This window comes from Rhinolophus sinicus, chromosome 18, assembly GCF_057876585.1.
Source record: "Rhinolophus sinicus isolate RSI-liver-muscle chromosome 18, RSI-T2T, whole genome shotgun sequence".
In the NCBI taxonomy this organism is placed as follows: domain Eukaryota; kingdom Metazoa; phylum Chordata; class Mammalia; order Chiroptera; family Rhinolophidae; genus Rhinolophus; species Rhinolophus sinicus.
In genome coordinates, this window is record NC_142518.1 from 72,170,066 (window position 1) to 72,186,749 (window position 16,684).

The 16,684-nt window shown below is 35.4% G+C and overlaps 1 protein-coding gene across 2 annotated transcripts in view; it reads left to right on the forward strand.

Moving 5' to 3' along the window:
* The window catches only part of TBC1D8B (TBC1 domain family member 8B), a 69,727-nt gene that overhangs the window by 31,685 nt on the left and 21,358 nt on the right, over positions 1–16,684 (forward strand). The window contains exons 4-8 of one of the 2 annotated variants that reach the window (XM_019717708.3): positions 394–619; positions 1,777–2,017; positions 11,961–12,168; positions 12,826–12,993; positions 16,283–16,432. In XM_019717708.3, coding sequence (XP_019573267.3) covers positions 394–619; positions 1,777–2,017; positions 11,961–12,168; positions 12,826–12,993; positions 16,283–16,432 — 993 coding nt within the window. The remainder of the gene's footprint in view (positions 1–393; positions 620–1,776; positions 2,018–11,960; positions 12,169–12,825; positions 12,994–16,282; positions 16,433–16,684) is intronic. The other variant, XM_019717709.3, reaches the window with a different exon arrangement.

Consider the following 16,684-nt stretch of genomic DNA (forward strand, 5'->3'; position numbering starts at 1 on the left):
TTTCAGGATTATCAGAAGCACACATATGAATGTCATAATCAGTGCTAAAGAAAATTGTAGTCAGTGGTTAGTCTTTGGTGCCCTTGTGAGTTGTCGTAGGGATATTTTCATTTCACTGTCTCTTGAGTTTGGAGTTTGAACCCTTCACCCAATCAATACAGTATTTAGCACCTGTATTTTTCGTAGCTGTTTATGAGGCATTGGAAAAAGCCTAATGACAAAATTAAAGAACATCTGGTTATCTCTACCCTAAGTATGTAATACACATATATACATATGATACATGTACCTGCATAGATATACACAGTTGTGTTCAATGAACTGTTTACATATAAAATATATTTTTGTTAGTAGGTAATTATTAATTTTCAGAAAATATTTTGTCTCCCTTAGGGATTAATTGCTGAAGAGGGAAAACAGTCTTTTGCAAAAGAAGATGATCCTGAGAAATTTCGAGAAGCCCTTTTGAAATTTGAAAAATGTTTTGGTTTACCAGAGCAGGAGAAGTTAGTGACCTATTACTCATGCAGTTATTGGAAAGGACGGGTTCCTTGTCAGGGTTGGCTGTATCTCAGCACCAACTTTCTGAGCTTCTATTCTTTTTTGTTGGGATCAGAAAGTAAGTGGTTTCTATTGCTTACCATGACTTTGAACTTGCTGAGGAACTCTCAACTCCTTGGTGGTGTTAGGTTATATATAAACAATATGATTGATATTAAGGGTAATTAAATTGTACATTGACATTTCACTTCATCTAAAGAAAGTATCCTTTTTAGGCTGGTTGCTTAATGTAGGAATCATTAGAAATATGTATAGAATGCCTTGCATATTGTGGGAAGTGAATGAATATTAAATGGTGATGGTGACATATAACTCCTTTTTTCCCTTGTTCTAAACTACCCGCCTTCCTCAGTCCATGTTTTAATCCTTGTTTTAAATATACAATATAAATATAATAGCCATAGTACCTAATGTCCCACAGCTACAAAGAAGAATAAAACAGTACTGTTGATAGTACACATGTAGCTTGTATATCAGTAATTATGTAAAGTAACAGATTTAAATATCAAGTCATATTTTTAGAAATCTTTAGAATTACTGTATTTTGCCATGCAAAATGTGCTCCTGTGTATAATGCACACCCTCATTTTTAGCCCAAACTTTCAGGGAAAAAAATCTTTCGTTTTAATTTTTTAATTCAAATGTTCATTTGTTTACATTTAGGTACTTGTTTTTTGTATTATAAAGGAATTATAGCATTTATTTTTTAACATATTATGGTAAAAGAAATGTTATATACCGGTAACAAATTTACGTATCATAGAAGGCCAAGAACTCTTCATCATTGCAAGTTTGTCGTAAGTTCAACAAAACCGATCATCGTATTCCAGGGTATTATTTTGCATATAGCTATCGTTATTGATTTCTAGAGTTACACTTTTAACTCATTAGCGTAAATAAAAGAATTAAAAGCATTTATATAGATACAGAATTAGTACTACCCATGTATAATTCGTACCCTTATTTTTCCCTCACAAATTTGGGCAAAACAGTGTGCATTATACATGGCTAAATATGGTATGTATCTATTTCTAGAGTTACCAATTATTGTGTGTTCATGGTTATGACTCAAAATTATAACTGATCTTGCATGCAAGTATGTTAGTTGTTCATAGCATTTTTCAAATAGTTAAATATTGTTTCAAAAGACCTGATTGATAAGCATTAATAAATATTGAGAAATTTAATGGTATCTGCTTATAACTCTTATTGCAGTAAAACTCATTATCTCCTGGGATGCAGTCTCAAAACTTGAAAAGACTTCAAATGTCATACTGACAGAGAGTATTCATGTGTGTTCCCAAGGGGAGAGTCACTACTTTTCAATGTTTTTGCATATTAATGAAACATACCTTCTGATGGAACAGCTGGCAAACTATGCTATAAAGAGACTTTTTGATAAGGAAACATTTGATGATGACCCAATCCTTGATGATCCTCTACAAATCACCAAAAGGTATTCAAAGCTTAATTAATACTTACTTTTTAAAGAATTGCTTGACCAAAGAACAGTAGCATTAATTAGCGGTAAAAGTTAACTGTTCTATATTACATGATAGTTTTTCTTTGGAGTTAGTTATCAATGTGTGTGCGTGTGTGTGTTTTAGTTTATTCATATGCATTTCACAGATAGTATCCTCACCCTGAAATTGAATCCTAAGAAACAATAGAAGTTAGGTTTGAAAATTATTTCTTGAGATCCCAGTAGGATTTGCCCTGGAGTGCTTTTTGAAATGTAGAGATTTGTGTGTGTTCTTAGTCTAACTCTAAATTTCTATGAGTAGTATAGATAGTTTTGGGTCTGAAATTGTTAAATGTATTATTTTCAAATATAATTTAGAAAGAGCTCTTTTTTGTTGTTGTTTTGCTTTGTTTTGTTTTTTATGTTTTGTTTTTTATGAAGAGGCAAGTTAGTGTAGTCAGCGGAGCCATGGGCTTTAGAATGAGAGTAGAACAACCCTTGTACAAGTACTAATCTCTCAGCACCTCTGTTTTCTCATCTGTCATTTCTACCTGCAATGAGCAATATAATGTATGAAAGCATTTTGTAAAATATAAAGCAGTAGATAAATGTTAATCATTATTAGTGCCTGCATCAGAAGTATTTGTCCAATAGGTGTTTGCCACTCTCCTTGGTTTGCTGAAACTGACTCTTTCGTCCTGCTCAACACTAAGAACATTTGACTGAAATGAGCATGCCAAAGGGGGGCAGAGAGAAGAGAGGATCCAGAAATAGCTAGTAAAAGCCGCTTCTGACAAGGAGAATGAGGGTATAGACTAAATGGGAAAGTGTAAGAGGAACCTAAGCCATGGTCCTATAGATAAACCAGGATAAGTGATCCGCTTGGCTGTATGATTACTATATAGTTCTAACTGGGTATAATCGTTCCTCTTGCCTATTCCTAAACCATTCCTAAACTATATGCATAAGAATTCCTTTGTGAGCCTGCCTGCTTTTCTGGAAAATAGATCATTGAGGTGAATTTTTCACACCTATTACCAAAATTAGGTCCCAGTGTGCATGACTTATGAATAGAACTCTATAAAATTAAGAATCCTACTTATGTTGTAGTTGGGCATTTGTTTTCGTAGTTTGTTTCTTGATTGGCCACCATAAATAAACTATTTAGCAGTTTTATTTCCCTTAAAATGTCCTCTAAAAGGCCATCTATCAATGAGTTATTCATTAGGACAGTGATATTTAAATGAGATATAGGACATGCATTTTTGTCTCTGCATTTTTAAGAGAGCCTATTGAAAATCAAATATATCTAAATCCTTTTTCTCTAGTAAGTTGAAAGGAACAACAGCTTATTTAGACTTAGTCCCCAGATGACATTTTTATGAAATGAAATGTCTTTATTGCTTTGGCTTACTGTTTTTCCAAATATGTATAACAACACAGAAACATAATAACAATAATTAAAATCAGTGTATATCCTTCCAAGCTTTTTAATGCATGAATTTAAAAATATTTGCAAAAAAAACCACGAATTGGGTTAAACATCATATATCCTACAATTTGCTTTTTTCCCCCCACTTAAAATAATATATCATGGACATCTTTTCATTGATATAAATACACCTACTCTTTTAAGTAATAGGGAAATAACCCACCAAATTACTCTTTAAGTGGGGTAAAAATTAATATGGTTGTCTCTTCATATTTATCAGAATTATTTTGAAAGATATGATGAAGTGCCTCATATTCAAATAGTATATGCTGGGAGGATAAATTTAGTTTTAACTTTGTTGGCTTTGAGTTAGAACTTGCATAATTTACTAACTACCCCAGATGGCATTGCTGCTTAGCTCAAGTGTTTACTGCCTCTAGAAAAACTGTACTATTTTTTTTTTTAATTAGAGTTGATGGGGTAAAAATTGTTAGTAAAGTTACATAGATTTCAGGTGTATAATTCTGTAATACATCATCTATATATCACACTGTGTGTTCACCACCCAGAGTCAGTTCTCCTTCCATCACCATATATTTGATCCCCTTTACCCTCATCTACCACTCCACTCCCCCCTCCTCCCTGGGAACCACTAAATTATTCTGTGTCTATGAGTTTGTCTTTTCATCATTTGTTTGTCTTGTTCTTTTGTTGTTTTCAGTTTTATATACCACATATCAGTGAAATCATATGGTTCTGTACTTTTTCTATCTGACTTATTTCACTCAGCATAATAATCTCAAGATCCATCCATGTTGTTGCAAATGATACTATTTCATCTTTTCTTATGGCTGAATAGTATTCCTTTGTGTATATATATACCACAACTTCTTTATCCATTCATCTATCGAAGGACACTTTGGTTGCTTCCATGTCTTCAGCACCGTAAATAAAGCTGCAATGAACATTGGAGCACATACACCTTTACGGATAAATGTTTTCAGATTTTTGGGTAGATACCCAGGAGAGGCATTTCTGGGTCAGATGTTAAGTGTGTTCTTAATTTTTTGAGGAACCTCCACACTGCCTTCCATTGCAGCTGCACCAATCTGCATTCCCACCAACAATGTATGAGGGTTCCTTTTTCTCCAAAGCCTCTCCAACACTTGTTACTATTTGTACTGTTGATGATAGCCATTGTAACTGGTGTGCGGTGATACCACATTGTGCTTTTATTTGCATTTCTCTGATGATTAGTGATGTTGAACATTTTTTTCATGTCTATTGGCGATTTGTATTCCTCTTTGAAGAAATGTCTGTCCAGGTCCTCTGCCCATTTTTTTATTGGATTGTTTGGGGGTTTTTTTGTTGTTGAGTTATATGAGTTCCTTATATATTTAGGATATTAGCCCCTTATCGGAGGCATTGTTTGCAAAAATCTTCTCCCATTCAGTTGGTGGCCTCTTTCTTTTGTCAATGGTTTCTTTTGCTGTCCAGTAGCTTTTTAGTTTGATATAGTCCCATTCATTTATTTTAGCTTTTCCTTCCCTAGCCTTTGGGGTCAAAATCATAAAATGTGCTTTGAACTCAGGGTTCATAAGTTTAGCACTCATGTTTTCTTATATGAGTTTTATTGTTTCAGATCTCACGTTTAGGTCTTTGATCCTTTTTGAGTTAATTTTGGCACATGGTGACGGATAGCAGTCTAGTTTCAACTTTCGCACATGGCTTACCAATTACCCAGCACCATTTATTGAAGAGGCTGTCTTTTCTCCATTGTACATTTTTGGCTTCTTTGTCAAAAATTTTCTGTCCATATTTATGTGGGTTTATTTCTGGGTTCTCAGTTCTATTCCATTGGTCTCTGTGTTTGTTTTTCTACCACTACCATGCTGTTTTGATTATTATTGTCCTGTAGTACAAGCTGAAGTCAGGGAGTGTGATACTTCCAGCATTGTTCCTTGTTTTTAAGATTGCTTTGGCTATTCGAGGTCTTTTATGGTTCCATACAAGTCTGATGATTTTTTTGATTCTCTTTCTTTAAAAAATTCCATTGGGATTTTGATTGGGATTGCATTAAATCTGTATTTTGCTTTGGGTGATATGGCCATTTTAACTATGTTGATTCTTCTAATCCATGAGCACGGAATGTCTTTCCATTTCTTTGTGTCTTTTAAATTTATTTTTAAAAATGTCTTATAGTTTTCAGTGTATAAGTCTTCACATCCTTGGTGAAGTTTATTCCTAGGTATTTTATTCTTTTTGTTCCAATTGCAAACGGAATTTTTTTTTTATTTTTATTTCTTTTTCTGAGATTTCATTGTTAGTATATAGGAATCAAGGGACTTTTGTAGGTTGATTTTGTAGCTGGCAACTTTACTATATTCGTTTATTTTTTCTAAAAGCTTTTTGGTGGAGTCTTTAGGGATATATATATATATATATATATATATATATATATATATATATAGCATCATGTCATCGGCAAAAAGTGACAATTTAACTTCTCCATTCCTAATTTAGATGCTTTTATTCCTTTCTCTTGTCTGATTGATCTGGCGAGCACTTCCAGTACTGTGTTGAAAAGCAGAGATGATAGGAGACAGCCCAGTTGTGTTACTGAACATAGAACATTGGGCTTCAGTTTTCACCGTTAACTATAGTGGTAGCTGAGGGTTTGTCCTATATGGCCTGTATAATGTTAAGGTATTTTCCTTCTATACCCATTTATTAAGTGTTTTAATCATAAATGGATATTGTGTCTTATCAAATGCTTTTTCTGCATCTATTGATATAATCATATAATGTGTGTCCTTTATATTGTTTATGTGGTATATCTCATTGATGGATTTACAGATGTTGAACCATCTTTGTACCCCTGGGATGAACCCCACTTTGTTGTGATGTACAATCTTTTTAATGCATTCTTGCATTCGATTTGCTAGAATTTTGTTTAGGATTTTTACATCTGTATTCATTGGAGATACCGGTCTGTAATTTTCTTTTTTTCTGTTATCATTACCAGGTTTTGGTATCGGGTTAATATTGGCCTCATAAAATGAGTTAGGGAGTATGGTCTCTTCTTCAGTTTTTTGGAAGAGATTGAGTAGGATTGGTATTAGATCCTCTTTGAATGTTTGGCAGAATTCACTAGTGAAGCCATCTGTTGTTCCAAGACTTTTGCTTTTCAGAAGGTTTCAGATGACTGATTCAATTTCCTTACTGGGGATCAGTCTATTTAGATTTTCCAGTTCTTCGTGATTCAGCCTAGGAAGGCTATATGTTTCTAAGAACTTGTCCATTTCTTCTAGGTTTTTGAATTTGGTAGCATATAGTCCTTTATAGTATTCTTGGATGATCCTTTGTATTTCTGTGGCATATGTGATAACTTCCCCTCTTTCATTTCTGATTTTATTTATTTGTGTCTTTTCTCTTTTTATCATAGTGACTCTACGCAAAGGTTAGTCAGTTAATCTTTTCCAAGAACCAGCTCTTTGTTGCGTTACTGTTTTCTATTGTCTTTTTGTTCTCCATTTCATTTAGTCCTGCTCTGATTTTTATTATTTCCTTCCTTCTGCTGACTTTGGGTTTCATTTGTTCCTCTATTTCTAGTTCTTTAAAGTGTAATGTGAGGTTATTTGGGATTTTTCTTATTTCTTGAGATAGGCCTGTAATGGTATAAATTTCCCTCTTAAAACTGCTTTCATTGCATCCCCAAAATTTTGGTAGGGTGTATTTTCATTGTCATTTGTTTCTATGTATCTTTTGGTGTCTCCTCTCATTTCTTCTTTGACCTTGTCGTTCTTTCAAAGTGTGTTGTTTAATCTCCATGTATTTGTGTTTTTTCCTGCTTTCTTTCTGGAGTTGCTATCCAATTTCACAGTCTTGTGATCAGAGAATATGCTTGGTATGATTTCAGTCTTCTTAAATTTGCTGAGGTTGATTTTATGTCCCAATATATGGTCTGTCCTTGAGAATATTCCATTTACACTAGAAAAGAATGTATAGTCTGATGTTGTAGGATGTAATGCTCTATAAATGTCAGTTATGTCCATTTCATCTAATGTGTCATTTAGGGCTGATATTTCATTATTTATTTTCTGTTTGGATGATCTATCCATAGCTGTCAATGATGTACTTAGGTTCCTACTATAATTGTGTTTTGGTCAATTTCTCCCTTTAGTTCTGTTAGTAGTTGCTTGGTATGTTTCAATGCTCCCTGATTGGGGGCATAACTATCGATGACTATTATATCTTCTTGTTGTATAGTCCCCTTTATCATTATCAAATGTCCATCTTTGTCTCTTGTTGCCTTTTTTATCCTGAAGTCTGTTTCATCTGATATCAGTATGACTACATCTGCTTTTCTCTGGAAACCATTTGCTTGGAGTGTCAGTTCCCCCCTTTCACTTTGAGTCTTTTATTTTCCCTTGCAGCTGAGATGTGTCTCTTGGAGGCAGCATACGTTTGTTTAGTGTTTTGATCTAATGTGCTACTCTGTGCCTTTTTATTGGCGAGTTCAGTCCATTTACATTTAGGGTGATTATTGATACGTGGGAATTTCCTATCAATCTATCTCTGGTAGGATGGTGTCTCCATTGTTTCTTCACCTTTTTTTGCTGTCTGTTATGTCAGTGTGGTGGTATTCTATGATTTTTCCATCTCTTCTCTTTTTTATGTTATATATTTCAATTCTGGATTTTTTTTGAGTGATTACCATTAAGTTTATGCAAAAGAAAGTTTGATATTTAGAGTATTCCATTTACTTCAGTATGCTTGCTTTCTCCATTCTCTTGTGCCAGTTCAACCTTTACTCTCTCCTCTTTTACGTTTTTGTTGGCACCAATTATCCCTGTTTATGCTGTGAGTTACTTTCTGTGCTGCAGTAGCAAGTTGTCTTTTTCCTCTTTTTGTAAGTGTTGTTGTTTTTTTCTTTTCCTTTTTTACCCTGTATGTTATGTTTAAGTGTATAGTGTCCTATTCGGTGTAGGGGTTGCCATTTCCTGCTTCTGTCTGTTCATAATACTACTCATGGTTTTGTATTCTTTTGTTTTTTGTTTCAGGTCAAATAGCTTCCTTCAGTTTTTCTTGTATGCAGGTCGTGTGTTAGAAAATTCCCTCAGTTTCTGTATGTTTGGAAAGGTCTTTATTCCTCCTTCACATCTAAAGGATATCTTTGCTGGATATATTATTCTTGGCTCATAATTTCTCTCTTTCAACAGTTTGAATATTTTATTCCATTTCCGCCTGGCTTGTAGAGTTTCTGCTGCAGAATCTGATGATAATCGAATGGGCTTCCCTTTGTAGGTTACCATCTTCTTTTCCCTGGCTGCCTTAAGGGTTCTTTCTTTATCATTAGTTTTTGACACCTTCAATACAGTGTGCCTTGGAGAAGGCCTGTTGGTGTTGCGGTAATTAGGTGTTCTGTTTGCTTCTTGGATTCGAGGATCCAGTTCTTTCCACAAGTTTGGGAAGTTCTGGTTGACTATTTGTTTGAATATACTCTCTGTTCCCTTCACTCTTTCTCTCCTTCTGGTATGCCCATTATTCTTATATTGTTCTTTCTGAAGGAGTCAGAAAGTTCTTTTAGAGTTCTTCCATTTCTTGTAACTCTCAAGTCTCTCTCTTCTTCCATATGTGTCATTTCCAGATTTCTATCTTCAGTATCACTGATTCTTTCCTCCCTCTGGGCAACTTAGTTACCTAAGCTGGCCATTTCATTCTTCTTTGCTTTTATTGAGTGCTTAATCTTCCGTAATTCTGTTTGTTTGGTTTTTTTTTTTTTTTTTAATTTCAGTGTCTTTGGTAAATGTTCATTTTGTTCTTTGATTGTGTTTCTGAGTTCATTAAACTGCCTGTGTTTTCTTGCATCTCGTTGAGTTTTTTCAGAACTGCAATCTTGAATTCTCTGTCATTTGAATCACATATTTCCATGTCTTTAAGTTCATTTTCTGGAGTCTTCATTTTCTTTTGTGCTGTCTTGTTACCTTGGTTATTCATGGCAATTAATGAATTATTATTTCTCTTCCTAGGCATCTACAGGATTGGCTTCTGCAACAGGCTGATAGAAAGAGGTTTTTTTGTTTGTTTGTTTCAGTTTCCTGTAGCTGTTAGTAAAATGTTTTATTTTCTCTCTGACTGCAGCCTTTTGTTCTCTCCCATGCTGTAGTGTTATATTTTCTCTGCACTGTTCCGGCTTCTCTCGCCACGGGGGGATTCCCTGGAAGGCAGGCTTCTCCTCTGTGAAAAGGTCGCCTGGGTCACAGGACATCACCTCCATGGGATGATGTGGAGAGCTTCTGAAGTTTCAAAGCTCTTCCTGCATCAGCTTCAGGGCCAGTGTGTTTCAGTGACTCTGTTTACTCCTGCAGGGATCCGCCCAGATAGGTGGGGGCTGGGGCAGGGTGGGCTGTGAGAGGTGGCCCAGAGCAATAGCAGTGACCACCAGCACAGCCAGTCCTGCACCCAAGGCTCCCTCCCCTTTGCCGGAACCAGTTAGGCTGCAATTCCATGGCTGAGGGCCTCAGTTCTCAGAACTGCAAATATTCTGTTCTTTTGATCTGACACTGCTACTGTTCAGCTTCTAGCATTGGGAGGGTGGGGGTGGGGCGAGCTCTTGGAGGGTGGGGAGGGGGTGGCTAGGCTCTGAGCCTAAGCCTTCCGCCCTCTGCTAGGCAGTGAGGGCTTAAACTGCTGTTTTCACCCTTCTTCCCTCAGTCTTTGCTCAGAGGTCTCTGCCGTGTGCACTGTGTTCAGCCGTGTTAACATGCTGATCCCTCAGGCAGGACTGTGGGCCATAAACGGAGCCCTAGCAGTCCGAGTTCTTCCCTCTCCCATGACTGCAGTAGCTCCGGGATGCAGGGAGCTCAGAGCACTGAACTCAGGTCTGCTCCTGCGCCAGCCCAGCCCACGTGACTGTACTTCCCCCTTTCCTCCTCTTCTGCTTGTCCAGTGTGCCCACCTTTAGGTGATTTCAGCTGTGTGTGTCTTAGCCTTACCTGTCTGCTGCGCACAGAGTCCTTTGTGGAATTATCGTTGTTCACTTTGTTGTAAATTCCACTGGAGATTTCCAGAGGTGTATCTCATACTCCATTTTTATGAAGTACAATAAAAAAATTGTACTTTTTTAAGCACTTATTCTTTATATATTTATATAGCACCAAACCACTCATCTGTTTTTATTGAGACCTATCCTATGTCCTGTTCTGGTCAAGAAGTGTTGTTTTATCTTGCCTGTACTTTAGATTTTTTAAACATCCATTTCCATTTTTGCTTCACTTAGTTTTAATATTATCTTTTATGCACTATTTTTCCTGTTTAAATTTTGATGCCATAAATTTTCATTATTTCATTTTGTTTGAAATGATTAACTCTCTTGATTTTCTGATAACCAGATATAACAATTATTGTCTGCCAAGATTGGTTTTAGCCATATCCACTTTCACATGACTATATAATAATAATATAATCTTATAGCAAATCACCCCTTAACAGATGGTTTGAAGACCTCTGTCTTCTCTAACTTTTTGTGCATTGTAATCCACTAATAATATAAAATTGGAAAAGAGAATAAACAAAATGAATTTTTTTAGGAATCAGTGTGTTTCTTCCATTTTATAATTTGTTGAAGAACATCGCACATAGTGTTTAATCTTTCTGCTTTACAGTGCATTTAGATGAATCAACATAGGCATATGTTCACTTTGAAAGTCATTATTTACCCTCAGGTTTTCCTCTATGTCTCCAAAACTCTTTCTGATTAGTTCATTTACTTATTCTTTTCTTTAGATTCCGCATATAAGTGAGATCATATGGTATTTGTCTTTCTCTGTCTGACTTATTTCACTTAACATAATGTTCTCTAGGTCCATCCATGTTGTTGCAAATGGTAAGATTTCTTTCTTCTTTATGGCTGCGTAATACTCCATTGTATCAATGAACCACAGTTTCTTAGGGGGTGGGGATAAGGGGAAGGTTAGAAGTTTAGAAAATAGTCGGTAACCACAAGATGGCCACGGGGTTTTGAAAATTAATTTGGGGAACGTAATCAATAATGTAAAGATGTTGTAGTGTATCCGATGGACATTTGTCCCATTTGGGAGACCACCTCAGGGATGATGTAGATGCCTGATCTCTGCACAGTACACCTGAAGCTGAACAATACTGAATGCCAACTGTAATTTTATATAAATATATATATATGTATGTATATTTATATATTTGTATGTATATTGTTACAGGAAGCGGAGTACAGCATTAGGAATAGAGACAGTGGAAATGTATTGGTTCTGTGCGAGGTCAGAGGGATAGTGGATAGGGGCAGGGGGGTTCACACAGTGTGAGGGATATAAATGATAAACGTCTAAGTTTTGCTTTGTCTTGTGCACCTGAAACTAATAAAATAAAATTAAATAAATAAATAAATAAATAAATAAATAAATAAATAAATAAATAAATAAATGTCATTATTTAAGCTATACCCCCACCTTTTTTTCTTTCCTGCAGAGGTCTGGAAGATCGAGCCCACAGTGAGCAGTTTAATGCTTTTTTCAGACTGCCCAAAGAAGAAATTTTGAAAGAAGTGCATGAATGTTTCTTATGGGTACCATTCAGCCACTTCAATGCTCGTGGCAAAATGTGCATTTCTGAAAACTATATCTGCTTTACTAGCCAGGATGGCAATCTATGTAGTGTAATCATTCCATTTCGAGAGGTAATGTAAATTTGGTTACTTATCAGTTTTTTGGTTTGAAAATGTTATCATTCACAGAGTAAAATGCCCTTTAATTCTGTAAGTTATTAAAAACTCAGTATATAACATCCTTTTAGTAATTTTTAAATAATCATTTTTTGAAGTTCAGCATTATTCTTCAGGATAAGAGTTCCAGTCTTCAATATAAGAATACTAGGATAAGATCCTTAATAGCTCTTGTTGAAAGTGAAAATAGAACAAATAAAAAATTTAGAAACAACATAAGGGTTTATTAGGATGACACAAAGTGGAACATGATCACTCAGACACTTGTGGCATGAATATCAAAACTTAGACTATCACTTTTGATATGCACAGTCAAAAAGAATAGAATTGATAGCTTTTATGGAAGTCAGAAATAAGATATTGGCAATGCAGCACTGAGTTTTTACATTTGTATTGTCATTTTTAAAGGCAACATGTTAGTTACACCTTTTCCTTAAGAAGTGAAATAACTCACACTGAGGTTACTTGTATCAGTGGTACGCAAAGTTTGTTTCTTAGTCATACCAGGGACCTAAACTTTTATCCACAAAAGAGTAAGCTAAACACATTTTGCCTGAAGGTGTCAGCAACAAGGGAAAATGTGATTCATTTATACTATGTTTTATCCCCCAGGTCTTCGCTATAGAGAAGACAAATGATTCCAGCAAATCTGTCATCATTAGCATCAAAGGAAAAACAGCTTTTCGCTTCAGTGAAGTTAAAGACTTTGAACAACTGGTGGCAAAATTCAGGCTCAAGTGCGGGGCAGCTTCAACTCAATATCATGATATTAGTACAGAGGTAATTATACATCAACCAAATCATTTTGAAATAAAGGTTTGTGTTTTTTTCTGGTCCCTTACTTCAAATAGAATTCATAGTACCTTTCCTATTGATACTTAGGTTTATTTTTTTAAAAGACTAAAACCAAAGAAATTATACCGTGTTTCCCCGAAAATAAGACCAGGTCTTATATTAATTTTTGCTCCAAAAGACGCATTAGGGCTTATGTTCAGGAGATGTTATCCGAAAAAATCACGCTAGGGCTTATCTTCCGGTTAGGTCTCATTTTTGGGGAAACACCGTATTCTCTCCATCACATCATAAAGCAGAAGTGAAAATTAAGGTTTTTATCCTTTTTAGGAAACCGTACTTTATTACAGGACTGTTATTATTTGATCTTTCTTAACTGTATGTGTTGTTTATCAAATATATACATCTTGTACTTTCATAGAACATGTCTTTTAACAACTCAAACTATATTTGAGAATTCAACAAGGCCTAGGAAAAGGACTCTCTTACTGCTGTAGAGAGACAGCAATTTTAAACCACTCTAAATATCTTTTATTTAGTATCAATTGGGTCAGCCTTGTTTACATAATCTAGCCCAAAGCAAAATAGTGGCATATCTGTTTACTAGTAAAATAGTAGAGGAAGCAAATATTTTTAGCAAAGAGCAGTTAAGGGCCTGATTTTGATGTTTAGTGTGTTTTTCATGGAAACGTAGATAGTTTCAAATTAATTTTTTCAGTGCCTAGGAACCTCATGTTTTTAGTACGTTGATAAAACTTATCATAAGTTTTTATGTTGTAATTAAAAATTCAAAGAAAAATCAACATTGACTCTACTAGCTATATTATTTTGTTTGAGTTGAATTATAGAGGCTTTTACCTCTCTCTCCAGAGACTGAAAAGATTATGCTCAGTCAGTTATAGATTATTATGCTTAAGTCAATTATAATGCAGTGTTGATAAGACTAACTTTCCCTTTGATAATAGAAACTCACAATGAACACATGTAATATACATATGTATGTGTGTATACACACACACATACATCTCAGTTCCAGACACAGAACCTTCATGTTGGCCATCAAGAGTTTTATTACCCCAACTTTCTAATCTTCCCTTCTCTTCATGTATGTACCCAGGATATTCCTTAGTTTGATATGAGGACAGAAGTAAAATCTGATCAGTCTTGCTAATTTCTCTAAAAGTTGGACCATACACAAAAAGGCACTCAAAATGGATCAAAGACCTAAATAAATGTCAGAGCTGAAACTATAAAACTCTTAAAAAACAGGACTAAATCTTCATGACCTTGAATTAGGCAATGTTTTTTCTTAGCTTTGACACCAAAAACACATGACAAAAGAAAAAAAATAGTCAAATGGACTTCATCAAAATTAAAATCTTTCGTAGTATAAATGAGACCATGGTAGTCTCTTAGGATCTTTGTATTTCTGTGGTATCAGTTGTAATGTGTCCTCTTTTGTTTCTAATTTCATTTGTTGGAGTCCTGTCTCCTTTTTTCGTCGTAAATCTTGCCAGACGTTTGTCAGTTTTGTTGATCTTTTCAATTAAAAAACCCTTAGTTTTGCTGATAGTTTATTTCTTTTTTTTTGTTGAAAAGTATTTCATGTTCTGGATATACTGCAATGTTTTATCCATTCACCTACTGAAGAATGCCTTGGTTGCTTCCAAGTTTTGGCAATTATGAGTAAAGCTGTTGTAAACATTTATGTGTAGGTTTTTGTGTAGACATAACTTTTTAACTCATTTGGGTACATACCTAGGAGCACAATTGCTAAGCATATGGTAGGACTGTACGTACCTTTGTAAGAAACTGCCAAACAGTCTTCCAAAGTGACCATACTGTTTTGCATTCCCACCAGCAATGAATGAGAGAGCGTTCCTGTTGTTCCACATCCTCAGGAGCACTTGGTGTTATCAGTGTTTCGGATTTGAACCATTTTAATAGATGTGCAGTGGTATTTCATTGTTGTTTTAATTTGCAATCCCCTGAGGACATGATGTTGAGCATCTTTTCAAATTATTATTTGTCATCTTTATATCTTTTTTGATAAGGTCTCTAATTAGATCTTTACCTATTTTTTAACTGGATCTTTTTTTTTTTTTTGAAGGTAGTTTTCTTTAGTTCTTTAACATCTGCTTTACATTCTTACTTTACAAAATCCAACAACTCTGTCCCCTCAGGGACATTTTTGTTGTTGCTTTTTTGTTTATACTTCATGTTCTTATTTTTAGGCGTGGCTTCCTTGGATCACCCAGAGTCAGTATAAATTAGTGGTCAGCCAATGATGGGTCAGAAGACTTCCTTAAATGCCTTGAACCATGAAATTTTCCACCTTTGCCAAGGGGATCTTTGTGCAAAAGTATACCTCAAACTTCCAGCAGTTTATAAATCAGCCTTAGGTTTCACTTCTTACTTCCAAAGTCTGCCAGAGTTGAGTGACTGGGACTTCCTCCTGTCCCATTTCTTTCCTGGGCAGATTCAGAGCCCTGCACATGCATGCATACATTTAGATACTCAAGAATATGTTGGCGCCTTTCAAAGTTCCCTATGGTCATCTGATTCTCCAGGTCTTCCTTTTCCATTTTTAGCCAGGGTCTTGTTTGCCCCATAATGAAGTAGCCTTAGACAGCTGTGATGTTATCAGAAGATTGCTCTGCTTTGCTCTAATGCTGTGGGGAAGGGGCTTCTCTCTCACAGAGCTGAGCTCTGAATGAAATCAAATGATAACAGCATCCTGGGAATGGAGATTTTCCGGGGAGCTGCTAGTTTGGTCAAAATATTGACTGTGTCCTGGGCATGGGGCTTTTAATGAAGCTCCAAAGGATTCTTTGCTGTGATGATGCTGGCTTTCATCACTACCACACCTCTGAGCTTGGGAGGGTGACAGATGGGAATAGCCTCGAGTTAAAACTTCACAGACTCTGGTGTTCTCATTGAGGTTCATTAGTTTTACTTGATTGAATTCATGCTTTTCAGTTTGTTCTGTGCCTGTGGTTAATTTCCTACATTCTGAACTGTTGTGGTTTTTTGTTTGTTTGTTTTTTATGTTTTGCCAGTATTTTGTTGCTTTTGTAGTCGAGGGGGTTCACTGAGGTCCTGAGTTTCCTGTTCCAGACATTGATTTGTTGACATCTCTAATTTTGATAGAAAAACAATGTCTCCCTAAGACATTGCTTTAGATTGTGGTTTATAAATGAAAAATAAAGCATTAGCACCTTTTATTGCAGAAACTTTTAAACATACATTTCAGACAATTGCATTCTTTCTTTTTCAGGTCCCTGTAAGTTCTGATTCTGCAGACCCATCTGATAATATTGAGGTACAATCTTTAACATGTCAGAGAGAATGCAGTAAAACTGTGAACACTGAAGCCTTAATGACGGTATTTCACCCTCAGAATTTGGAGACTCTTAATTCCAAAATGGTAGGGAAACAAAATATTTAAATCTATGGACTAAAACAGTTGATCAAAAATAAAAATCTTAGAGCAGACTAGAAGATGCTACAACTGAACACTCTTCTTTTGGGGCTTGGAAACGTTTTCCAGCAGGTACTACTGTGTATTATGGTTGGTTCCATTACACAAAAGGACTATTATGAATTAAGATAAAAGATGAAAGTTGAGTATTGGGTTTCATTTGCATAGATTTATAATCAGTCCTAATCGAAGTGATTT